We start from the raw sequence: 25,992 nt of genomic DNA, 5'->3' as shown, positions 1-25,992 counted from the left end.
TAGGCTAAGGGAATTTCTTCCCTATAACCTTCATCATATAATCACATTAATATTACATTTTATAATTCATTACCATTTTCCATTCCATAATTTAAGTCTTCATTTACATATTCTTTAATCTTTTTAATGATCCTAAATATACATACATATTCTACATAGATTCCTATCTTTATTGCTACATTCATATAAGTAATCATTAGAGATATATGTATTCATAAAAATGCATGTGTGTGTGTGGCACAAACGTCCACACACATATATACCTTAAGACTTCTTAAGCCCTCTTACCTGTACGCAGATTGTAGCTTGCGGTTGGAGTTCGCACTGTAGATGTCGCCTGCAGATTGGGAGGCATACCATAAAGAACACAAATGTTACTTCCTGTAACTTGATAACAATTCTGATCTGATCTTATCAATGGTGATGTCACTAGATGCTTTTGATTCCTTCCCTTTATATCTCTCAATTTGAGGGAGAGGTCACACCTCTTCATCATGTATGCCCTTTGGCAAGAGACATACCCTTTCACCATTAGCACCCTTTGAAAGAGTGTAACTCTTCATTATTTCTACCATTTGAAAGGGACACAACCTTTCATAATCAGATCTGCACTTATTATTTAAATCAAATCTGCACTTCTCATCACCAAATTATCCCCCCTCTCAAATGAGGTTTTCTTCTCCCTTTTATATATCATTGTTGAGGGAGTCACAACTTTTCCTTTCATGTCTTTTGACTTTTTCATTAACTTAATTCATTTTTTATTAATCATATTTAATTTTATTATTAAATTCTATTTCAAAGTGGGGATATTATTATCATTTATTATTAAATTCTATTTCAAAGTGGGGATATTACAAGTAGGCACCCATCATATGAAAGAGTGAATCAAATAATCACTAGCCCACATAATGCATGTCTGCCTCACAAAACATTAACACTCTCAGCAGTTTCTAAGTGTTTTTCAAGAGATGTTTTGTTGCTGCCCCGTCCTAATCTATCAATTAAACTTGTAGAATTCATGACAGTAAGGTGTCAAGCTCACTACCATAAATCACACACCTATACTCAATAGGTTAGGACAGGTTTGGGAGGAAATTTTCGTAGTGCTGTGAGCATGTTTTTGTTTCAGTTTTCAAAAGCTACAAGTGACTTTGTGCCCAATGAATAGTCTAAGGCAGCTGGTCAGGATGTTTAGCAGGCAAATATTTAGCAAAAATCGCCAAAAGTGTTACCAGATTTTCACCTACAAGCTCAATCAGATAGAGCCACTAGGTTCTTTATGAGCAAGTGGTATATTTCATAGCCTCTCAAGTGCAAATGAAATAACATCAAAACATTGCAGAAAGCAAAGATGGCAAAATAAAAACATTTCATTGATATAAATACACAGAGCAGTAGGCAGGTCTTTTGGAAAGAATGTAGTCTTTATTAAAATGATAGAATGCATGTCTCTCACAATAAGCCGTGAGACTGACCATGTTCATTCAATATGCATGATGCACATGAAAGCTAAATTATACATGAATAAGTAAATGCTAAAAATGCATGTCTAGAGGGTGACCAGTCATTGCCTGAATGACAGGCGCTTGTTGGCTGATCCATAAATCTGTTGGTGTCGTCTTGCTCCTCCTTGCTTCCCAAGTCCTCAGTGCTCCTTTTTCCTGCATGATTCAATAGGCAATAAGTTAGAACTGTGTTCTAAGCAATGAAAGGTCATACACTGTACATGAGCATTCACTTATACATGTATAAGTCAGTCTTGATGTGCAAAGAAGAAAGATGCATATTTTAGGTGTTCAAGAGAAATCAAGAAAATCATCATACATAGGCATATTATTTCTAACATGTTTGTTTTATGTGCAGCTACAAATATGATAATGTTCTTTTTCAGCATGTGGGGTAAAATGAGGCTCCCACAAGGGTTGACCCCAGCGTGCCACAAGTTAACAAATAACTATAAGGGGGCAAGCTAATCAGGCTGGTACACAGTACAAAATAGGGAATCACATGAAATAATGCCTTTGCCCCAATATGCATACTGAGCAAAGATAGTTATTTTAGCAACAGGGGGTTGGCATTGAAGTTTCAATCATGCTATAGTGAGGTGATTGCATTTAACAGTACCGTCAGTTTTATCAGAGAGCAATTCATTCATCTTTATGGCAGAGATCCATATCAAATTAAAGAAATATAGTAAAAGATACTGAAAATTGATTAGTTTGCAGTTGTATTACACGAGGAAATATAAATTTAATCTCAAGAGCAGTCATTGGGGCTGATTGGCAATGAAAAGAGCAGCTAATACACAAATTTCTGAGTCATTTTTCAATTCTCTGTCACCATATGTTATAAGCTTGGACTCAATACATAAAAAGACAGAGATAGCAGCCCATGCTATGAAATAAGCAAGTGCAGCAATATATATAGGCAGCCATAAACACAAAAGAATTATGACAGCAAATCGTAAGAATATCCATAACCCAAAGGAATGACATTCCCTCAACAAGTTCATGACCAGCTCACTGAATGACCAATACAAGAGGTATATAATAAATTGGATGTTGGAGACACCAAAAGATATACTCAAGGTAGAGAGTAAGCATGCACAGCCAAGTGGTGGTATTGGTATTTTTCAAGGGGTCACTGTTAAGGATATCTTCATGCAGCTACAGGACAGTCTAAAAATGTGAGGAAAAGGATACATGTGATGAACAATATAAGCCATAGATACAAAGATGGCGGTCACCACAAAATTGATAGTCTGAAAGGCCAAATACACAGTGAACAGATTATTGATAGCAGCCAATGCTATGAAATAAGAAACAAAGCAAAGATCTTTTACTAGTCACATACATCTAAGGGAAGGTCTGAGTTTTTTAAGAGGCTTACAAAGACAAGTTTGCAAAATTAATGGAGCAATAATGTAGCCTCATTATTAAATATTGTTTCAAGGTGGTATAATGAGGAATGTATCACAACTGATAGGTTCACATGGGTTGATAGAATCACTACCATGAACAGAGGACAGAGACAGTGTGAGCAATTGACGTATAGAATACCACTGTTAGACCATTGAAGAAGGCCAAATAGTGAGCATAGTGCATGTAGCATACGGAGTTATATAAAAAATAAAAAAAGACACGCAGCCTACACATCAAATACCAGTCACACAAACACTCTACGAAAGGGCAGCATTCAAGCAATAAAGTCAGTTTGTATGGTAAGATAGCATAATAAAGATGACAGCCTCCATTCATGATTTGAGTAGCCCTTTCATCAAGTCACAATGGACATATAACAGCCTTGAGGAGATTAAAGCATCTTAGAACAATGATAGCATGCACTATTGTCTAGAAGCAAAGCAAAGAGATCTAATAGTCAAGGCATGATCACAAAATCCCAGTATGCAATCCCAATAGTGCAGATAAATTCAAATTTGCAAGGGAGCAATGTCTTTTTTTTTAGCATTTCGAAGAGCAGAAATATTTTCTTCCTTAAAAAGAGAAATTTAGTGGAATATTTAGGAAAACGACTTTCTTTTATGAAGAAAATTTGTGCTACAAAATCAAACTAGAATCATCACAGTAGCATATCATGCATTTTTCGGTCATAAATCAGTAATGACAATGTATGTGTTACTTACCGAGATAACTTGAAGGTCTGATTTTTCCTTCCAAAGACCCAGAAATCAGAAAAGTTCACGCCCAGCAGCAAGAAGGCTCGGGAGATGATAAATTTCGACTGTCGTGAGAGGCCCAAAATCAAAAAATTGCAAGTTCAAGCCTCCAAACCCTCATGGCGGCACCAACACATTAGAAAAATCACGCCCTGATTCAGCAGAATCAGCAGAGAGGGATTTCCAAATAAAGAAGTTAAAGCCGTGAAGATGAAAGTCGGAATCAACTTCAGATCGCAAATGGAAGTTGATTTTTCTTTCGAACAGTAGAATAAATATATCCTCAACGCATTACGCAGGAAATTAATCAATGGCGGCACCCAAATATGCATGAAGACCAACTAGAATTGTCCAAGGTTGCAGTTTCGACCTTCAAACCCTAGCATGGCGGCAGCAGGAGAGATGGAGGACATCATGCCAATGCAAAATGAGAAATGAAATGAAGAGTTTTAGGTTACATTTTCCTTAAAAATATCCATCGATGACTTAGGCATTTTTTTTGCCTTTCATTTTCATCCTCTTTTCTCCTCATCTTGTTCCCCGTGAAATGCCTAAAGGGGTCGTAAAGTGTATGAATTATTTTCCCTTCCCTATGTCATTTAAGTGATTTATCTTAAATCACTTATTGAATATCTTTTTTATAAATATTTAGGCTTGGCATTTTAAATTGGTTAATAATCTTCATAAAGAATTTTAAATTTATTACTTAGTTAAATATTTGTTGTATTTCGTTTTTATATTTAAAGGCTATCAAACTAAATAAATATAGTAAGGAAATTATTTATTTAAAGTGGTTATTTTAAAACACTTTAATAAATATATTTTCTTATTACATTTATTGATTTAAAAAATTAAGATAATAATATTACTTATTAAAGTGATTTATTTTTTAATCACTTTAAGTAAATAACATTATTATCTTTATTTTTATTAAATCTTGACTTTAAATATCAAAAGGGAAATTAAACAAATAATCAACTAAGTAATAAATTTTAAAAATTACTTTATAAGATTATTTTTCAGTTTTATTTGATAAAGTCAAATGGGAGATATTTTTTGCATTAATGAAGGCTTGCAGGCCTATCAGTGATATTTTGGGGCCATTTATGGTGCTTTTAAGAGCTTTTATGGTGGTAGTATGGGTTGGCTTGACTTTTGGCCCAGTTTTCTCCCTTTCAGACTTGTTTTAGGTCTTTTAAAGGGGTTTTTTTGTTTCTGCTCGCCCAAGAGGAGGTGGATTTTTATTATTCATTATCTGCTTTTTTGGAAAGCATATATTCTAGCTTCCTTCTTCTTTGTAGGGGTCTTCTTCATTCATCTTTTTTGGCAGACTGTAATTTCTGAGTTCTTTCTGCAAGAGGGAATTTTTTTTAACACTTTTTCAGGAATAACAAAGCATTGTAATAACTTTGAGCAGTAACAAGAAGTCCATGCCTTCCCATATTCTTTTGCCATGATGTGTACTTGGTGTTTATGCAGGTTTTTGTGATAGACTTGTCCTTTAAACTGTATTTTCATGAGGGTACCTTATGCAGAAGCATAATTATTTGCGGGTTCTAAGTTGTGACTGACATAGCAGTCTTGGGTTGTGAAAAAGAATGTTTTCTCCTCCTAGGACTGTGACTTTAGCCTTCTTATAAATTATTTATGCAAAGGGTTATGATCTACTGAGTTGTGTAGGTGAGTATTGTTACTGTCGTATTGTTTATTATTTGTTGTTCTTTCTCAAGATATTTAGTTTGGTGCATCACCTGTTAGATAGTAGATTCATTTTCATGTTTTCCTTCTCTTTTCTCAACAAAAATCATCAAGGTAGTCACAATTAGGTGATAACCAGTTAAGAACCAGCTTTCTCTAGAGGTTCACTCCAAATTTTTAGGCAACCCACAGGCCTAGGAGAGTTCCCATGTGTCACAAGCCTGTTGAGTTGATAGCTTAGCAAATAGGGGTGCAGGTTCAAGTGATAACAATTACACCTGCAGAATTGATGACTAAATAATGAACCTGTCCTGTAGGTGCACATGGAGCAAACAAGTTAGAAATAAGATGACTATGTATGATGATTTTCTTGATTTCCTCTAATTTGATATTTCCCCTTCTAAGACCCCTCTGTGATGTTGATTATATGCATCTGATGTAATTTAAGATTTTACATATACATGCATGTGTTAGTATACATGTGAGGAATGTAATCGGCCATTGTTTAGAACAAAATGTTCTAACTCATTGTATATTTTATTCTTTTGCAGATACTAGAAGGCAGATGCAGACAAGGACGAAGCAACAATACAAAGGCAACATCAAGGCTACTCCAACTGTACCAGTCATCCAGGCAATGACTGGTTCCACTCTCAACATGCTCTCTTTTCTTTTATACTCATGCATACATGCCTATGTATTTATTTCTTGCACCAGTATCAGATGTATATAGTCACTCTCACGGTTCCTTGTGTGAGACATGCATTCCATCATTTTAATAAAGATTACATCTCTTCAAAAAGACTTGCCTAATCTTTTGATGCTTCGTACATTTATATGAATGGAATGATTTTACTTTGCAATCTTTTGAGGCTACTTCCTTTGTAATTGACTGCAACATAGAGAGGTTATGAAATACCACTTGCTAAAAAACTTAGTGGCTCTACCTGATTGAGCCTGTAGGTGAAAATCTGGTAACAGTTAGATAAGGAAGTTGAAGGAAAGAAATGTTCACTTGACCTATCAGTTGATGGGAAGCCTAGATTCCCATAGTGAAACAACTGAAGGATCTTCACAGGCCCAGGTAGAAGGAGAAGTCCAGCTTGATAAAGGGAAAAGTGCTCAAAATAGGCCAATGACGGCAAGGAAGAAGGATGTTCAACAGGAAGTTCATTATGAAGCCCAACAAGAAATCCATCAAGAAGTTCAACAAGAAATGCAATAGGAAGAACCTCTGCCAAAGAGAGTAAGGGTAGAAAGGGTGCAGTTACCAGCAAGTTCTTCCAATGTACGGGAGGAGAGATTGTTGTCTGAGATTGTTGCTAAGAGTTTTTGAAGCAAACACCTAATACATTGTTCAATTGTTGGTGTGTTCTTGTGTTGTTTTGACGCTCGCATGGTCTCACTCTCTTCGTATAGATTAGATTTGCTTTCATGTTGTTAGATGAATTGGATTTGATAGCATTGCTTGTTGCAAAGTCTGTGCTCATACTTTTGGTGTGCAGTTGATTGTTGCATACTATGCAAAATTAGCCCGAGCCTCTGTTATATGTGCATGTTTAACTTCGATTATCAGTGGAGATTGTTCAATTTGATGGTTTTTATTGGTGATTTGAAAATCCTTAACACACCCTTTGAAGATTGCACCGCCTTCATGTAGTTGTGCTCTGTTGGCGAAGAGAAACGTGGTTGGATTTTGCATAAGTAATCTCATCTCCTTGTTCCTAGGATTAGATTAGTGTTAGCCTAGTTTTCTAAACCCTTCACTCATTTAATTTCCGCATATTTTAAACCCCAAAAAATCCAAAAAATAGAGCTTTTATTGCAAATCATTCGCGAAGAAATCCTTGAACCCGTAAGTTTGTTAAGATCTTCTATGAGCATACGTAAGGCCCCTTGGGTTAATAGAAAACCCATCAACTAACTGAGTCACGTCCATGCGCAAAAGGAACCTTGAGATCAGTCGTTTGATCTTTCTTTGCAATCTTAGCATACGGTTTGATTTTAAACAAGAGAGAGTGAAGTGGTCGTTGGAAACTTTAATTTGTGTTCGGTGTAGTCCTAAAAAATATGTCAACAGGACCTCCTTTCAAGCAAGAGATAACACAGTTTGTTCTTGAGAACCATGTTTTTAAGGTAACAATGCATAGCTATCCATCAAATATAGCTCAAATTCTTTAGTTGGTGATAAGTTGTTTTAGTACTTTGTTAGTAGCAGTACTTTAGTCCATTGATTGCCCCTGTTTTGGGCATATCTTGATATTTTGTAAAAAAATTACTCAATATTTATGAAACACCTTTTATACGATAGGATTTGCTTTAGTAGCTCTAAGACTTCCACTAAATTTTACAGAACTCGATAACTATTGATCCTTTTAGACAAACATGGAGATTGTTGGCTTTAACTAGCTTCAACCCATTGAACACATGAAAGATTCTTTACTTCTTGAACTTGCTATTGGATAGACTTGCTTAGTGGGAAATTTGGACCATTGTATGTGCACACATTATCTAATATTTTTCAAGTGATACTAAAACCTAAAAACCAAATCATCATATTTTTCTACATGTATCTATTTTATTCTATTATACTGGTAGTTATTGCAACCACAAAAGCACCCTGAATTTGCAATGAATATGCAATAGAACATCAATGTGAATGAAATGGCAATATTGTAGGACTTTCTAAAACAGCCTTTATCTAATTGATGTAGATTTAGGAACTCAAACAACCTGCATGTTAGATACGTATGCAGGATAGCAATGACTTTCTTAAACAATGCATATAATGATCTCTTAGACTCAAGCTAATCACCGATTTCTGAGACATTCCAAAGCTTGTTAATCTCTGATCACTACCTCAGCTGATCTTAAGGACACAAAGTTCCTCAACAAAACTATTGCTATACTTCTTCACAAGATTTTCCAATTTTTGTTTGAAATATTTCTTGTATTCTTTTCAAATCTCCTCACACTTCGTTGTCACACTGGCACTAGCTACTCCCATAGTCACCTACTCAACCATAAAGATTTGTTTCATTGAAAAATATCAAGTTGATTTCTATATGTAGCTTGTTAATATAATATATAGCATGGTACTATACAACCAAAGAACAGAAAAAACACAAATGGAAAATCATAGAAACAAATCAGAACATCATAGATCTTGATTAAATCAATAGGGCATATCACATAATAGATTACAGCCCATGATCCAAGCTATATTCCTTGTTGGATATTGTTGCTGCTAGGATATGTTGTTGTCATTGATGTCAACATACTCCTATGTTTTGGTGTTGCAGAGAATTGTTTTGGTGATCCGGTGATTGTAGTGAGTTGATCTGGTTGGTTTATCTGTTTGGGATGCTGAATCAACTAGAGATACTTCATTCTTTATTGATTTCATGATGCTTTGTGATGATTTGGTTGAGTTATGGATTTCGGTATGGAGACTGGTTTTGTGTGTTCACTGTTGCAGTGTTCTGGTGTCTGATCCGTTGTGCTCTAGTATGATCATATCTTGTGTTGCGGATTTGGGAGTGTTTGGGATGTTTGTGTGTATCTTCATTTCAAATGATTCGTGGTTTGGTGCTCCGGAAGCTATCTTTCTTATCCAAGTTGCTGCTGTCAAGTGTTCTTGAATGTTAGCGTGTTGATCGATGGAGATTTGCATAAGTGGTGTTGGTGCAGCCATTGCAGATGGTTCTAACGTACTTGTTGGTGTTTCCAAATCATGTCCTATTTGTTTTGGTGGTCCACATTGATTATTGTGCGAGTTCTTGATGATCTTCTTGGACCGGTGATATTCTTCGCATCATGCGGTATTTTGGTGGTGTAACATGTTGCGGTTGATCTTGGCGAGATTTCCGATGGTGGTGCATGTTTGAGGAGTTGATTTAGGTCCATGCTATGTTGTCTATGGCATTGTATTGGTCTGGTGCTTTGATTTATGTATTGTGTGATGTAATTTTGTAATTAGGTGTTAAGGGTTTGACCGACCTTGTAGTCAAGGTTGATGATTTGTATAAATGGGTGTAATGTTCATGTAATTTGGTGTCGAAGGTGTTGAGTCTGCATTATCAGAGAGTGGTGTGCGATCAAGTGAATTCATCTTTCGGTGCGGTGTGCTAAGAAGAGATTAGTAAAGGGCAAACATTTGAGCTTAACCGAAACTGTCATCGAGCATTAGCAGATGCTATTATTGCAATTCATTCTTTCTGGATTGTAGTCTGAATCTTATTGTAAGGTTGTGAACCTTCCTTGAGGGTTGGAGCCTTTTGGGTCATTGTAATTTGAGCAATGAGCTCTAGGTAGTGTGCCTGAATACATGTGCATTCCCCATTGTGATATTTACACATACTACTACAGAGTATCATCTCATTGTGGGTAGGTTCCCACTGTGGTTTTTCCCTTAACCGGGTTTTCCACGTCAAAAATATTTGTGTTATGTGTGTTGCTATTATTGCTGTTATCTTTCTTTTTTGCTGCAGTTGATCAGACCTAAGATTGAGCTTAATTGGTCTAATCCGGTGATAACTGATTCACCCCCCCCCCCCCCCTCTCAGTTTTCCTTCCTTGTTGTTGCCAACAAGTGGTATCAGAGCTAGATCCTCCGGAAGAAGCTTAACCGCTGGAGGAGATCCGGGATGGCAGCTTATGTGTTTAAGAAGGAGAGTCCTAGATTTGATGGAAATAATTATACTGTTTGGAAGGATTGGATGGAAGTTCATTTGAAGTGTCTAGGTGAAGATTATTGGAAGATTACAAAGAATGTCTACAATGTTACTCCAAATGGACTGGTTACAACTGATGAGATCAAGGAAGCTGAAGATAACATAAGGGCTAAGAAAGTGTTGCTGAGTGCTTTGACCGATTCAGAGATGACTAATGTGATGGGATTTCAGAGTGCACATGAGATATGCAAAAAGTTAGAGGTCTTGTATGAAGGAGACGCACAAGTTACAGTTGCTAAATTACAGAGTTTGAAGGGAAAATATGAGACATTGAAGATGGGAGAAGATGAGAACATAACTTCCTTTATGGCTAAAGTGAATGAGCTTGTTATAAACATCAGATGTACCAGTAGAACTCTTGAAGAAGATGAGATTGTTGCTAAGGTGTTGAGATCCTTGCCTTCTGCTTATAAAGCTAAAGTTGCTGCTATTGATGAGATCCGAAGTGTGACTACTGTGACAAGAGATATGTTGGTTGGTAAGCTAGTTGCATTTGAGTTGAGCGAATTTGGAGAATCACATGGTAAATTTGAGACTGCATTTAAAGCCTCTGTATTCACGAAGCAACTGTATGATCCGGGAGAGAGTTCATCTAGGATTTCAAGATATGAAAGAGAGATGAGAGAGATGGAAGAACAAAAGAAAGAGTTGGATGAGCTTGAAGCACTTATTGCTTGGAGATTGCCTAAAGGAGTCGGTAAGTATGATGGAAAGTTACCTTTGAAATGTTTCTCTTGTAATAAGATAGGACATTTTGCTTCTAGGTGTCCTGAAAAAATGTCTAGGTATGATAAGCATGAAAGACATGCTAGATTTGATAAGCATGATAGATATGAGAAGCATGATAAGCATGATAAACCCTACAAGCCCTACCGGAAGTTAAAAAATCAGAAGAGATGCTATTATGCTGCTGATGAAAGTGTGACAAACAAGGAATCAGACAATGGGTATTCAGGAGATGAGTTTGTGTTTATTGCTATTAGAGAAGATGATCCGGTATCAATGAATCTTGCAAGCTGCATTGTTGAGGAGAAAGCTTTGGGTGCTAAGATTGAAAAGAAAGATGAATGGATTATTGACAGCAATTGTTCACATCATATGACAGGTGATAAAAGTAAATTTGTAAATATGGAAAGGTATGATGGTGGAATATTAAGATTTGGAGATGATAAAGCTTGTGTGATTCGTGATAGAGGTTATATATCTTTTGATGGTAAGAATAACACTGATGATGTCTTATATGTTGAAGGTTTAAAGCATAATCTTCTGAGTGTTGGATAGATGGTTGACAAGGGATATGATTTGCAATTCAGGAATAGTAAATGCAAGATTTTGAATGCCTCCGATGTAGAGATTGCAACAGGGACTAAAACTAAAGGTAATATCTTTCACTTGAATGCCAGTGAGAAAATTTGTTTGATTGCTCAGATAGATGAAAGTTGGTTGTGGCATAGGAGGATGTGTCATGTTAACTTTGACTGTATGGTAAGGATAAGTTTTACTCAAGCTATAAGAGATTTGCCTAAGATTGTGAAGCCCTCTAATCCTGTATGTAAAGAATGTCAGTTGGAAAAGCAAACAAGAACATCATTTAAAAGAAAGTTGTATACATCTAAAGGACTGTTAGATCTTGTGCATACTGACTTGTGTGGTCCTACAAGAGTGAGAAGCATGCAGGGTGATAGGTACTTCATGTTGCTAATTGATGACTACTCTAGAATGATGTGGGTGACTTTTCTAAGGGAGAAATCAAAAGCATTGGAGAAATTCAAGATATTCAAAGCAAAGGTGGGGACTGAGACAGGGTTGAAGCTGAAGTGTCTGAGATCTGACAAAGGAGGAGAATTCACGTTCGGTGAGTTTGATACATTCTGTGAAAGGAATGGAATTAGAAGATAGTTATCTGCTCCTAGAACCCGTCAACAGAATGGAGTTGTTGAAAGGAAGAATAGAACAATCTTGGATGCTGCTAGAATGATGCTGATTAAAGGAAATGTTGTGCAAACCTTTTGGAAGGAAGCTGTTAGCACTATTGTTTACACATTCAACCGGGTGCATATAAAAGGTGATTCCGGTAATATTCCTTATGAGCTATGATTTGGTTATGTTCCTACAGTTAGATATTTCAGAGTTTTTGGAAGCAAATGTTATATCAAAAGAGATGAGGATATAGGAAAGTTTGATGCAAGATGTGATGAAGGAATCTTCTTGGGATATTCTACTAAGAGCAAGGCCTACCGATGTTACAATAAGAGGTTGAAAAAGATAGTGGAAAATGCAAATGTAAAAGTTGATGAATGTTTTGAAAAGCAGATCAGAGCATGCGGATATGAGATTGATGAACAAGATATTGTTTCTAAGCCTGCATAGACTGAGATCCTGAAGCAGATTAATCCGGTAGAGACAGTTAATCCAGATATTGTTGTTGCCGGTGAAGAACTTCAAGAGCCTGAGAATCAGAATAATCCGAAGATTCCGAGGTATGTGAAATTGAATCACTCTAAGAATCAAATTATTGGTGATAAGAACAAGGGTGTGATGACTAGGAGAAGACTTGCTGCCTAAGTCACCAGGTTCGAATTCGAATTCGAAGTTCGACAGCTTTGAAATTCGATGAAGTTCGATGCGGAAAAAATTCGAAATGTATAAAATTCGAATTAAATTCGCCATATGTAATTTTTAAATTTTTTTTTAATAAATATATGTAATATATCTATAAATTTGCGTAAATAGTTTAACATTGATAAATAGATTTGAAATCATTACAAAAAGATGACACATTTATAAAATATAAACCGTAGGAAACATATGCTTTCACTATCGCAAAGATGTTCTTTTGTCAAAAAGGTACAATAACAGTCAAAAACTTTAGAACTTTAAAATAACTCTAAGTCATCAAGAGCACTTGGCTGGGATGCCAAATCATCATCATCTGTATCACTACTCAGTTCATCATCTACAAAGTTAGGCTCATCTGCATCTGGCATTGCCATGCCTTCAAGAGTTTGTTGTAAAGAAGTGTTCTTTGCTGATTTGTTCATCAGCAATTTCAAATTGCTGCGAACATAGACAAGATCTCCCAACTTTCCAGTCAGCAATTTGTTCCTCTTTTTGGAATGGATGTGGTCAAAGCAACTCCAGTTCCTCTCACAAGCTGATGAACTTGCTCCCTGACTCAAAATTCGAATAGCAAACTCTTGCAGTTCAGGAGCTGATGATCCATAAGCGATCCACCATCTATATCCAGACATACGTGGCGAGTCATATTTGGCTTCTGCCCCTCCAAACATCCCTTCTCCTCTCTTGTATTGCCAACTTTGATCTCTGATTAGTGCTGCAATTTCTGGATTTGGTACATACCTGCTAATGGCTTGGTAAAGCCCTGCCATGATTTCATTATCACCCCTTCTATCAATAGAAAACAACTTAGGCTCCAAAAAGCAAGCTGCTGCATGTAAAGGTGTGTGCATCATTTTCCATCTGCAATCAACTGCCTCCCATATCTGCATATATTCTGCTTCTTCATTGTTTAGTGCTTTTTAAATAGATTCCTTACACCGGTCCATGCTTTCATAAAGCATGCCAAGGCAAGGAGTGTCACCATCAACCATACGAAGCACGTCAACAATTGGTTCACATACAAGCAAGACTTTTGCTGCACTTTCCCAGAAATTGCTGTTTAGGATGATTTGCTCTATGTTCTTCCCCTTGGGGCCTTTAGAAAGCACTGAACTTTCCCACTGATTGGAACATATAATAGACCTCAAAGCTGCTTTTTCTTCAACCACTCTTTTCAAAGTGATATAATATGAAGCAAATCTTGTTTCACAAGGCCTCAACAATTCCTTTGATGCATGCTGCCTATAAATACTCAATGTGAGACGATGATTCCGTATGAAATTTGCAATTGCTCTCCCTCTATGAATAGCTTCATTTATCCATGGGAATTTAGCCAAGTCATGAAGCAACAAATCGAGACAATGCGCTGCACATGGGCTCCAATATATCTGTGGGTACTTCTCTACAATCAGCCTCCCAGCTCCCACACAATTTGCTGCACTATCAGTTACCACTTGAACCACATTTTCCATCCCTACTTCAAGAATGGCTTCCTCTAATATTTGAAAAATATACTCTGAAGTTTTTTTGTGGTTCATGGTGTCAATGACTTTCAAAAACACAACACCTTCAGGACAAGACACCAAAACATTAATCAATGGCCTTTGACACATATCTGACCATCCATCACTCAATATAGTGCAACCTGTTTCCTTCCAAGTGGCTTTGACATCAGCTAATTTTTCAGTCACTCTATCTTTTGACCTCTGCAAAAGAGTTGTCCTGATAGCCTCTGAACCTGGGGGTGTGTACCCTTTGCCAAACTCTGCAATTTTCTGAACTGCATTGCGGAAATGAGGATTTCTCGCAACATTGAATGGAATAGCACTTGTGTAAAACAAATCAGCAACTGCATCATCCACCTGTTGTTTCTCTATTGGTTTCCAAAAGTTGTTCAGTGTTCCACTCTGTTTTGGTACACTCACCGCTTCGGATTGCACAGAAGAGGAAGACATGGCAGATGTGAATCTAGATATATCTCCTTCAATTCTTTGTTTCTTTTGTGCCTTCTTCATTTTGCCTACCGTTGAAGCAGCCAACTCTTTCTCTAGAATAGCTTTAAGTTCTGGAGTCGCACCTGTGCATGCTTGAACACCTCCACCTGGACCCCCTTTATTAGCAAGGAAGTGGTCCCTAAGCCTTGTTAAAGTTCCAATGATATTTGCCTGACACATGTTACATTTGATGTGAGTTCCATTTCGGGTCACATGCTTCCATGCCTCAGAAGTTGATTTGGGAGGAGCCATTAAATGAAAATCTGCATGTTTGGAAAGAAAAATTAAAAAACACACTATTTTTATTTCAACCTTTTAAAAATATATAATATTAAACAATATAATAAAAAACCATTAATATAAAATTATAAATTATATAATAATAATATTAAACAATATTATAAATTTATAAACATAAAAAAAATTGACACCATATTAATATCATATAAAAAAATGAAGCAGAGATATATAATAATAAATTAATAATATCATATTAATATCATAAAAAATAAAAAAAATTAACACCATATTAATATTAAATTATTAATTATTAAACATAAAAAATATTAAACCTAAAAAAAATTAATAAAATATAAAAATATATAATATTATATTATAAAATATAAATATAAAGCATAAAATATATAATATTATTATTATATAAAATTACATTTTTAAACATTAAGTTATTAACTATTTAACATTATAAACAAAAAAAAATAAAATAAAATAAAAAAAATACCTGTGCGGCGAACGTGTGCGGCTGTGCAGGCGGCGTCGCGGAGTGCAGGCGGCGTCGGCACTGGTGGCGGCGTCGTCGCGGAGTGCAGGCGGCGTCGGCACTGGTGGCGGCGTCGTCGCGGAGTGCAGGCGGCGTCGGCACTGGTGGCGGCATCGGCACTCGGCACTGGTGGCGGCGTCGTCGCGGAGTGCAGGCGGCGTCGGCACTGGTGGCGGCATCGCAGACGGGTGGCGGCCGAGCACCGGTGGTGGCGTCGCAGAGCGGGCGGTGGTCGCAGAGCGGGCGGTCGGGCAGAGCGGGCGGCGTTAGCAGCTCGCGTGGGTGTGGTTGCAACGTCTGCGACCGCCTACTTATAAAATCCGCCAAAACAAACCCTAAAACGCAAACCCGAAAAATTAAAAAAACACTTTAACAAACCCTAAAATCGAATTTAATCGAATTTAATCGATTTTTTTAATGGTTTTTCAAGTTCGCCGAATTTCGAACTTCAAGGTTCAAATTCGGTCGAACCTGGTGACTTAGCTTGCTGCTGAAGAGATATGTTTGATTTCTAAGATTGAACCTAAAGATGTTGCTGAAGCATGTAAGGATGAGAATTGGATAAAAGCTATGGAGGAGGAGTTGAATCAGACTGAAAAGAATAACACTTGGGAGCTTGTTCCGAGACCTAAAGACAAAAATATGATTGGCACTAAATGGGTGTTCCGGAATAAATTGAATGAAGTCGGTGAAGTGGTACGAAACAAAGCGAGATTGGTATGTAAGGGATGCTCTCAGATGGAAGGTATTGATTATGAAGAAACTTTTGCTCTCGTAGCTAGAATTGAAACTGTTAGATTGCTGCTGGCATATGCTACTTACAAGAATTTCAAGGTTTATCATATGGATGTCAAGTCACCCTTTTTAAATGGTGATCTTGAGGAGGAAGTCTACATTGAGCAACCGGAAGGATTTTCTTTATCAGATAAAGGAGACATGGTATGCAGATTGAAGAAAGCACTGTATGGACTGAAGCAAGCCCCTAAAGCATGTTATGCAAGATTAGATAAGTATTTTATGAAGTTGGGATTTTGTGAAGGTACTGTTGATAGTAACTTATACTTTAAGGTTGAAAATGATAACATTTTGATTGTTGAAGTATTTGCGGATGACATTAGTTTTGAAAGAGATGATGACTTGAGTATGAAGTTTGCTAATGATATGCAAAAGGAATTTGAGATGTCTATGATAGGTGAGATGAAATTCTTCTTAGGATTGCAAATTACTCAGACCGATAAAGGTATTTTCATTTCTCAATCTGAGTATGTGAAGGAACTGTTGAAGAAATTTGGGTTAGCTGATTTTAAACCTGTTGGAACACCTATGGTGACTGGATGCAAGTTTTCTAAGAATGATGAATCTAAGAAAGTGAATCAGACCTTGTATAGATCTATGGTTGGTGGACTCATGTACTTGACTCAAACTAGACCGGATATTATGCATGTTGTGTGTCTTTGTGTCAGATTTCAAGCTGAGAAGCATGTGAAAAATTACCTTATCTTTGGAGCTTTGTGTGCATGATATTAGGGGGAACCTGTTGGATTTTGCTAGTGTTAATTTATTCCTTTGCATTGATTGTTTCCACATTTATATGTTGCCATGAATGCCAAAGGGGGGGATTGTTGGATACCGTTGCTGCTAGGATATGTTGTTGTCATTGATGTCAACATACTCCTGTGTTTTGGTGTTGCAGAGAATTGTTTTGGTGATCCGGTGATTGCAATGAGTTGATCTAGTTGGTTTATCTGTTTGGGATGCTGAATCAACGAGAGATACTTCATTCTTTATTGATTTCATGATGCTTTGTGATGATTTGGTCGAGTTATGGATTCCGGTATGGAGACTGGTTTTGTGTGTTCATTGTTGCAGTGTTCTGGTGTCTGATCCATTGTACTCCAGTATGATCATATCTTGTGTTGCGGATTTGGGAGAGTGTTTGGGATGTTCGTGTGTATCTTCCTTTCAAATGGTTCATGATTTGGTGCTCCGGAAGCTATCTTTCTTATCCGAGTTGCTGTTGTTAAGTGTTCTTGAATGTTAGCATGTTGATTGATGGAGATTTGCATAAGTGGTGTTGGTGTAGCTATTGCAGATGGTTCTAACGTGCTTGTTGGTGTTTCCTAATCATGTCCTATTTATTTTGGTGGTCTGCATTGATTATTGTGCGCGTTCTTGATGATCTTCTTGGACCGGTGATATTCTTCGTGTTATGATGTATTTTGGGGCTATAACGTGTTGCGGTTGATCTTGGCGAGATTTTTGGTGGTGGTGCATGTTTGAGGAGTTGATTTAGGTCCATGATATGTTGTCTATGGCATTGTTGTATTGGTCCGATGGTTGATTTATGTATCGTGTGATGTAATTTTGTAATTAGGTGTTAAGGGTTTGACCGACCTTGTAGTCAAGGTTGATGATTTGTATAAATGGGTGTAATGTTCATGTAATTTGGTGTCAAAGGTGTTGAGTCAGCATTATTAGAGAGTGGTGTGCGATCAAGTGAATTCATCTTTTGGTGTGGTGTGTTGAGCAAAGATTGGTGAAGGGCAAACATTTGAGCTTAACTGGAACTGTCATCAGGCATTAGCAGATGCTATTTTGCAATTCATTCTTTCCGGATTGTAGTCTGAATCTTATTGTAACGTAGTGAACCTTCCCTGAGGGTTGGAGCCTTCTGGATCATTATAATTTGAGCAGTGTGCCTGAATGCATGTGCATTCCCCATTGTAATATTTACACATACTACTGCAGAGTATCATCTAATTGTGGGTAGGTTCCCACCATGGTTTTTCCCTTAACCGAGTTTTCCACGTCAAAAATATTGGTGTTATGTGTGTTGTTATTATTGTTATCTTTCTTTTTTGATGCAGTTGATCAGATTTGAGATTGAGCTTAATCGGTCTAATCCGGTGAAAACTGATTCACCCCCCTCGCCCCCCCCCTCCCTCTCAGTTTTCCTTCCTTGCTATTGCCAACATTCCCCTCACCTCTCAAGCTTGACTTTGGACCACAATCAACCTGTCATTTGTGTAAATCCCCTCGTATAAATGGCGGACCAAATTCCAGTTATACTCCACTTACAATAACCAAAGAACGAAAAAAACACAAATGGAAAATCACAGAAACAAATCAGAACATCACAGATCTTCATTAAATCAATAGGGCATATCACATAACAGATTACAGCCCATGATCCAAGCTATATTCCCCTCACCTCTGAAGCTTGACTTTGGACCACAGTCAACCTATCATTTGTCTAAATCCCCTTGTATAAATGGCAGACCAAATTCCAGTTATACTTCACTCACAATGACTAATTAATTGCTATACTATAATATTTTGATCAATTCTGACTCATGATTATCACATTAAGGTGATATAGTCAGATTAAATGTTAAATATAATGTCTGCACACCTGATATTAAACTATCCACCTGTTATCCATCATTCATCAAGGGAAAATGAGTATTTTGTGCATCAAATTTTAGTCTCAAATTTATGCTGGCACAAATCTTCATGACTGGAAATATTTTGATCTATAAAATAGTAACTGCATTGAGGTTTAGTTGAGCTAAGTTGGCCAAATGCATGCCACTAGTTAGCTGCTTTAATGAACTTATAAAGTGGACGACTTTAAAATATCATAAGAACAACTGTAATATTTACCAATTCAACTTTAATTGTGGCTTCAAGACCTCTTCTCCAAATTTAACATGGAATTTCTTTAAGAAAAAAGATCATTTGAGATTCTGTAGCCACTTTCAAACCTGAACCCTGTAATATTCAGAAACAGTGTTTATACTTTATGGGGATGAAGAATTTTAATATGTGGTTTTTGTAAAATGTGAATTCAGAAACGAAGACTTGAGAGATTAAGAGACCGATAGATTAGTATGAGTATAGTATATACTTAAATATTAATACAAATACTATGCCATCTATGTAATAGATGGCTGTCACTATGCTTAATTACCTATATACTCTTAGGCAGCAGATTGTCCATTTAGATCCTTTGAGAAGGACCTGGATGAAGTTGGAAAGCAACCTTCCATTGGACTCCGAATTTAAAAAATATCAACAAAATCAAGAGTCAATTAATTTTTATCAACTGTAGCAATGGCAGATCAACTGCAAATTTTACAATGTTGTAAACCTGTCTAGCAAAGGGAACTTAGAAGGTACTTGACAGAGTTTTTGTTGTTAAAGATATTAAATGTGCAGTGAAGAAGATTGTCTACCTACTCTTCATTGGAGAGTGCTACATAAAAGGATCCTGCAACATTTAATTGCATGATACAACCCACGATTGAAAAGAGAAATCACTTACTTAGAGCCAAGTTATCAGAGAACCTCATGGCTGTACAATGTTTAGAGTTGTTAAAAGGAGCATTATAACATATGTATACCCATTGTGAATAATTGAGTATCTCTGAACCGTCCAAGGAGTTGTCATGCAGTGGTAATGGGTGTCAATTGTAGGACTGTGACCCAGTTAACCCAGGGTCAAGTCCCTCTCGTTGCAATAAGGTGGCTCATGACCCTGCTAGGAATGTGGTGTGGTTGTGAGGTAACAATAATGGAGTCCCTCCAAGAAAGACCAATGTTGAAACTTGACATTGCATGAAAATGTGGCTCATCACATTGCCTAGGATAGAAGCAAAAGAAATCTCATGTCTGTGAACTGATACTGAAGAAAATAAATCCTACAAACATGAAGTGAAGAATTGAAAACAAGTGAATCAAAACTTCCACCCAAGTCTGAACTTCTGTACCAAACGGGCAAAGAAACTATCCCAATATTTGAGCTTATATTTGGTGTATATGATATAGATAAAGCCTGTCCCTCACCCCATGGAAGCTTTGGCCTCCCCTCTCCTCTTCCCCCAGCTCAGGCAGAAGCTAACTTATATGTTGATTGAGCTGTTCCACCAGCCGAAGAGGCTCCAAAATAGAGAATATATATCCCTTCCGCTTGGCCTCTAAATAGATTAAGATAATACATCCAATTCGACGCGAAAGGGAAGCACAACAGTTAGACTCGATAGCATAATCATTATGGGGAAAAACCAAATTCTAATATAAGTTTTCGTAATAATGTTCAAGGACCTACCATGAACTACTATAAATCTGTATAACAGTGTGCCAAATCCACTAGTCGAGGTATAATTTACACAGCATCCTCGACAGCCCGTTGGAACTAACTCTACCGCGAGGTAAAACTGCTGGGAGCATGGTCCAGTTTTAAACATGAAAACATATACATCACGTCCTCAGAATGATACAGACAAATGAAATTCTCGTAAACTATACGCTGCAAATCCACATTCTAAGCTAGGGGCAAAATGTCTACATTAGAAGGTGAAACTCTACGCACGAATCAAATTCTTCAATTAAGCGACCATCAGTATCCAATTTAATTGAAAACGCAGTTCAGGAAAACAGAGAAATTACCGTTAAGGAATAAATTATTTACAAACAGGGACGTCCGAGAAGGCGAGGTTGATGTCAACCCTAAATGTTGCAAATACATTAAAGTCTGTAAATTTATTTATGCTGAGTAAATTTCTACAATTAGTCCCCTTGATTTCATGAAGACTCGCCTAAGATCTCTTTAATTCAGCTAAGCTGAACGAGTCCGAGCGTAAATTGACGGTTAAATATCACGCATGGATTTGAGTCCTACAGAAGACTCACACGGATATTATTAACCAAATCTGCGGGAACCTATATAAAGCAGAACTACGTAATGCGCCTAAATTAAAACACATCAGAAATTGAACCGGATTCAAAGCAGCTCTTTCTTCTTCTTCTTCTTCTTCTTCTTCTTCTTCTTCTTTTTCTTTTTCTTTTTCTTCTATTCTTATAGCAAAAAACTCATATCTTTAACCTTCGCGCTTTCAGTTCAGAAATTATCGAGACATTATCGACACAAAGTTTCAGAACAACACCGCCGTTGCAAGTAAAGAAGAAAAACAAATATATGAAAAATACAAGCAGATTCGATCCCAAGATCTTTAAAATTTGTAAGAAATGAACGCAAAATTTGGAATGCATTTGGAAGTGACGTGAGATTTGCGGGGTGGCAGCGTGCCTACCTGTTTACTAATATTTTGGTGCCGCCATTGAATTTTCAAGATCGCGGCTTCGAGACCCCTTGAAAACCAGCATACTTATTATTGTCAGCGTAACTTCTGTTCCTCTTCCGGCGCTGGTCGAGGGTTCAAATCTGCAGCTATGGAAAATCGCCGAACAGTGATGTGATGTGGGCAAATAGAGTAAAAACAGCCGCCTTGTTTCCTTTTGCATTGATACGAAAATAAAATGGGAGGACTAAAAGGCGGAAAGATATGGGGATGTTTGCGTACTGGTGGTATAGATGAATGAATGCATGTTTTTAATGAGGATAAATAGTCTCGGGTTTATGGGTAGCTAGCATAGCTAGCAAAAGTTATGTATGATTGGGTAGCTAGTAAAAAAAAAAACATGTTTAGTTAAATTGTTGAGTCTAAATTTCTTTTTATTCTTTTGAATTTTCTATTATGTATCTTGATCGGAAAGTTTGCAATTATTCTTATTATCTTTTCTTTTTCAAATTCAAGTTGTTCACTTTTAGTTTGTCAATATAATTGATCTACTCCATGATGTAATGTCATTATGTCTCCACCACATCTTGAGTGCAATAACTTCACCTTCTCTTTGTCCACTCCTCTTTAGGTATCATCCATCTTCTGATTTCCTACTCTTTGTAGATTGTCTAATCCGCCTCTAACTAATAAAAGAGAAGAACTAGCACAAACCCAAGCCTCCACATGTAGCCACAATTTAGTAGCATGAGAAAACAAGTTGCATACTCATGTGGAATACATGGGGACACCTCTATATCATTAGGATGAAACGAGTTTAAACGTTTAAAGTGGCCTTTGGTGTTGGAGAGAAAAACAACACAACCCTCTTTTAGATAATTCTATTTTTTATTAGATAGATGTATTTAATATTTTATTATGTGTATTGTTACAAAGTGTAATAGTTGTTTTGATATAAAACTAGCAATCGCACCTTGGTGTGCAATGGGTATGCCAAAGAGGTGTGGAATGTCAAGTAGGGAATTTTTTGGTCTATAGTTTGCATACATTTGTGTTGTACATGAGGTCAATTGGAGAAATATATAATAGTAGAGAGATAGATAGATAATGAGATAGAAATGGAAGGAGAGATGGAAGAATAAATTTGAGGAGATGCAGATAGAGAGGGAAAGAGATACATATATAGAGGTCTAGGAAGACAGAGGGAGGGAAGGAGGGAGAGAGATGGATGGATAGAGAGAGGGAGTTTTTTTAGAGATGGAGGGGGAGAGAGAGATGGATGGATAGAGAGAGGGAGTTTTTTTAGAGATGGAGGGGGAGAGAGAGATGTGGAGGTTGAAATGAAGATAGAGCAAGATAGGAAGAGTGAGACAAATGGATAAAGAGATAGAGAGGAGGAGATAGATAGATGTTGAAATAGAGAGGGAGGGGTACAGGTGGAGAGGAAGTGATAGAGATATATAGAGTAATATGGAGGGAAGATCTAGAGAGAAATATAAATGTTGTGATAGAGTGATAGAGATAGATATATAAGGAGATATAGAGACTCTAGAGGAGAGAGACAACGAGATAGAGATATAAAGGTAGGACATATAAAGGGAGAGAGAAAGAGATATATGAGAAGTGAAAGTGAGAGAGTGCTAGAGATAGACAGATAGATGAGGGGATAGGGAGGGAGGGAAGAAGGGAGTGAGGGAGATACAAGGAAAGATTTTAAAGAGAGGGAAGGAGAGAAAGAGAGAGAGATAGGTAGGGGAAGAGAGGGAGAGGAAGAGAAATAGAGAGATGATGATATAGAGAGAGATAGAAATGGATGGACAAAGAGATAGGGAAAGAGGTAGAGAGATGGAGAGAAATGGAGATAGAGATATAGAGAGGAGTGAGAGGAAGATAGATAGATGGAGAAATAGAGATGTGGATATAGAGTTGGAGAGATGCAAGAAAAGGGAGAGGGAGAGGGAGAGGGAGAGGGAGAGATGGTTTGATATAGATAAAAGGGAGATATAGAGAGATGGAGAGGAATGCAGAGAGAGATAGGGAGATAGAGGTAGAGATATATGAATACAAAGAGATGGAGAAATAAGGAGCAAGAGGGAGATAGAGAGAAAAATAGAGAGATAGAGATATTAAGCGAGATAAATAGAGTGAATTAGACTATTGTAATTGCAATATCCCATCTTAATGATTAATATGCTTGATAATGAGCCTCAAGTGCTTCAGTCTTGTAACATTAGTTATATCTAGTCAACGTTCAACCATTTGCGCTTTTAAGGGATCACAAATGTGGGTAGAAGTAGAAGAAAACAAAGGCACAATTTTATAAAATTGTGCATTCAGTTTAATGCTTTTGTATCAAGGGCCAATGCTTTTGTAATCCTAACATGCTTATGGAGTGAAATTATGCTTATAAGGTGCAAGCTTACTTGAACTTTGGTTGTGGAATCTGACCTTACGCCTGCCAATCACATTTGGTTGGAAGTTTGTAAAGCCTTTTGAAAAAATTCATTTTATTAATATCGATCAAGAGAATGATGTTCTTTTAGGCCTTTTGGTCAAACAGTTTAGATACCAAGTCTATGTTTCTAGATTTCGCATATTCTGTATCATGGCATTTTGTCAAACAGTTCTCGTGCCTGTTAATGCTTACGCATGTCCACCATGTCAATCGTAGCTACAACATTTAACAAATTGTTGCGATGGATGTCCAAACCCTATTCTAAAGCTTCAATTTTGGCACAACATTGTCTAATTGGTTTGTGTGCAATACGCCGAAAAGGTGTGCAATGGGTACACAGAAAAGGTGTGGAAGAGCAATTGGAAACTATGTGGTCTATTAATTGTGTACATTTGTACAACACATGATTTCAATTGGTAGGCCATACAAAAAATGATGGTGTTTGTGCAACAAAGCTAACAATAACATTTCACATGATTAGTGAAGCCCTTTTCTTTGTGGCACCATGCTTGATGCAATAGTGATGTCATCCTATGTGTCATTATATATTATTTTATTTTTATTAAATTAAAATTAATACTAATCAAATCATGTTCTTTTCATTAATCTTTTATACTATATTATTAACGATTAATCTTCTATATTATATTATTAACGGCTTTATTTCTGGTAGCTTCACTAATTGTGCCCTTTTTATTTCCTTTGTTCATTGATTTTTAAAAAACATTTTTAATGACTGTAGTAACTTCCCTCAATATAACATACTTTTAACTCAAAACCCTAGATTTATCTCGCAAGCTATTTTTTTGTTCATTTTTCACAAAACTACAGCTTTGAAGATAGATCATGTTTATAAATTCATAGTATAGTCTTGCAAACATATTTCAGATCTTTGAATGTACGTCAAAAGAAATTTAAAACTAGCCATTATTGTCACATCCTCTTAAATACTGCATTAACAGTTATATTTCTGCACTTCTATTTAAACCAAAAACATCTTATCTTCAACCCTTTAACCTTCTGAAACTAAGAAACACCATTTAACAGAAAAGTAGTACATAATTTCACCATAAAAAAAATAAAAATCAAAATCCTAAGCCAAAAAAGATCAGACACGCCAAACCCTAAGCCAAAGTAGAAACTAAATCCAATCCCATTGTGTAAGCCGTGTCAATCAGAACCTGTTGGGATATGAAATAGCATCAATAATTTTTAGTGGATTGATAGATTTCTCTGTTCATTGCATTGACCGACTGTTTGTAACAAATAATACAGAGATCTAATTTTAACATTACATGCTCACTCAAAACTTCTTAGAGGGTTGTTTCCTTCATCGAAACGAATGCTTCTATTGTTCACTATCATCATAGTGAACAATAGTTTTAGAATTAAAAATGTTGCATTACATCTGCCAATCGCATTTTCCTAAAAGTTACTAAATCCTTTTCAACAAACGTATTTATGTATATCCTGCGATGGTGCATTCCATGAGATCACATTTCTTTGACGTACCTGGTGAAACAGTTCACATGCCTTCTCTATGCATTTGTAACCGATATGTTTGATCATATACCCCCTTGCACTATGCTTCGATGGATGTCCATACCCTGTTTCAAAGCTACCAATTTAGTGCAAGTCCCAACTATGTTAAAGAATAAACAAGGGATGTAATATGTCAAGTTCTTGCTAATAGTGTTGATAGAAGAGGTATGAGAGAGATAAATATCTAGAGAGGGAAAGATGTTTAGAAGGGGAGAGTAAGAAGGTTGTGGAGAAATACATAAAAGTTGCTATCATTTGTTTCGATTAATTCTAAAGTAAAATAAATTAAATTTGTGTCATTAGATCTAGAAGCATTCTGCAATGACAATAAGTTGTGATGTGAAAAAGTGTGAGTATGATAGTAAAAAATCTTACTTTTTATTTTAAATTTAAAAATTGTCACTAAAAAAA

The 25,992-nt window shown here is 36.6% G+C and overlaps 1 protein-coding gene and 1 non-coding gene across 7 annotated transcripts in view; both read right to left on the bottom strand.

Moving 5' to 3' along the window:
• The window catches only part of LOC131034477 (tubulin gamma-2 chain), a 92,204-nt gene extending 66,503 nt beyond the window's left edge, over nt 1–25,701 (bottom strand). For 3 of the 6 annotated variants that reach the window (XM_057965984.2, XM_057965986.1, XM_057965985.1), the window contains exons 1-2: nt 25,552–25,701; nt 1,575–1,664 (exon numbers count right to left, since the gene is read on the bottom strand). In XM_057965984.2, the coding sequence (XP_057821967.1) occupies nt 1,575–1,664; nt 25,552–25,608 (147 nt within the window). In that variant the 5' untranslated portion in view covers nt 25,609–25,701. Of the gene's footprint in view, nt 1–1,573; nt 1,665–21,596; nt 21,905–25,551 lie in introns of those variants that run through there. The other 3 variants (XR_009103800.2, XM_057965983.2, XR_009103801.1) reach the window with 3 other exon arrangements.
• Nucleotides 25,210–25,288, bottom strand: LOC131034492 (small nucleolar RNA snoR14). The gene has a single exon (XR_009103804.1). It is a non-coding gene; the product is annotated as a small nucleolar RNA snoR14 (small nucleolar RNA).
• Nucleotides 25,702–25,992: the final 291 nt, after the last annotated feature.

Source organism: Cryptomeria japonica, chromosome 9 (assembly GCF_030272615.1).
Source record: "Cryptomeria japonica chromosome 9, Sugi_1.0, whole genome shotgun sequence".
Classification (NCBI taxonomy): Eukaryota; Viridiplantae; Streptophyta; class Pinopsida; order Cupressales; family Cupressaceae; genus Cryptomeria; species Cryptomeria japonica.
This window is presented reverse-complemented; position numbering and strand designations above follow the sequence as displayed.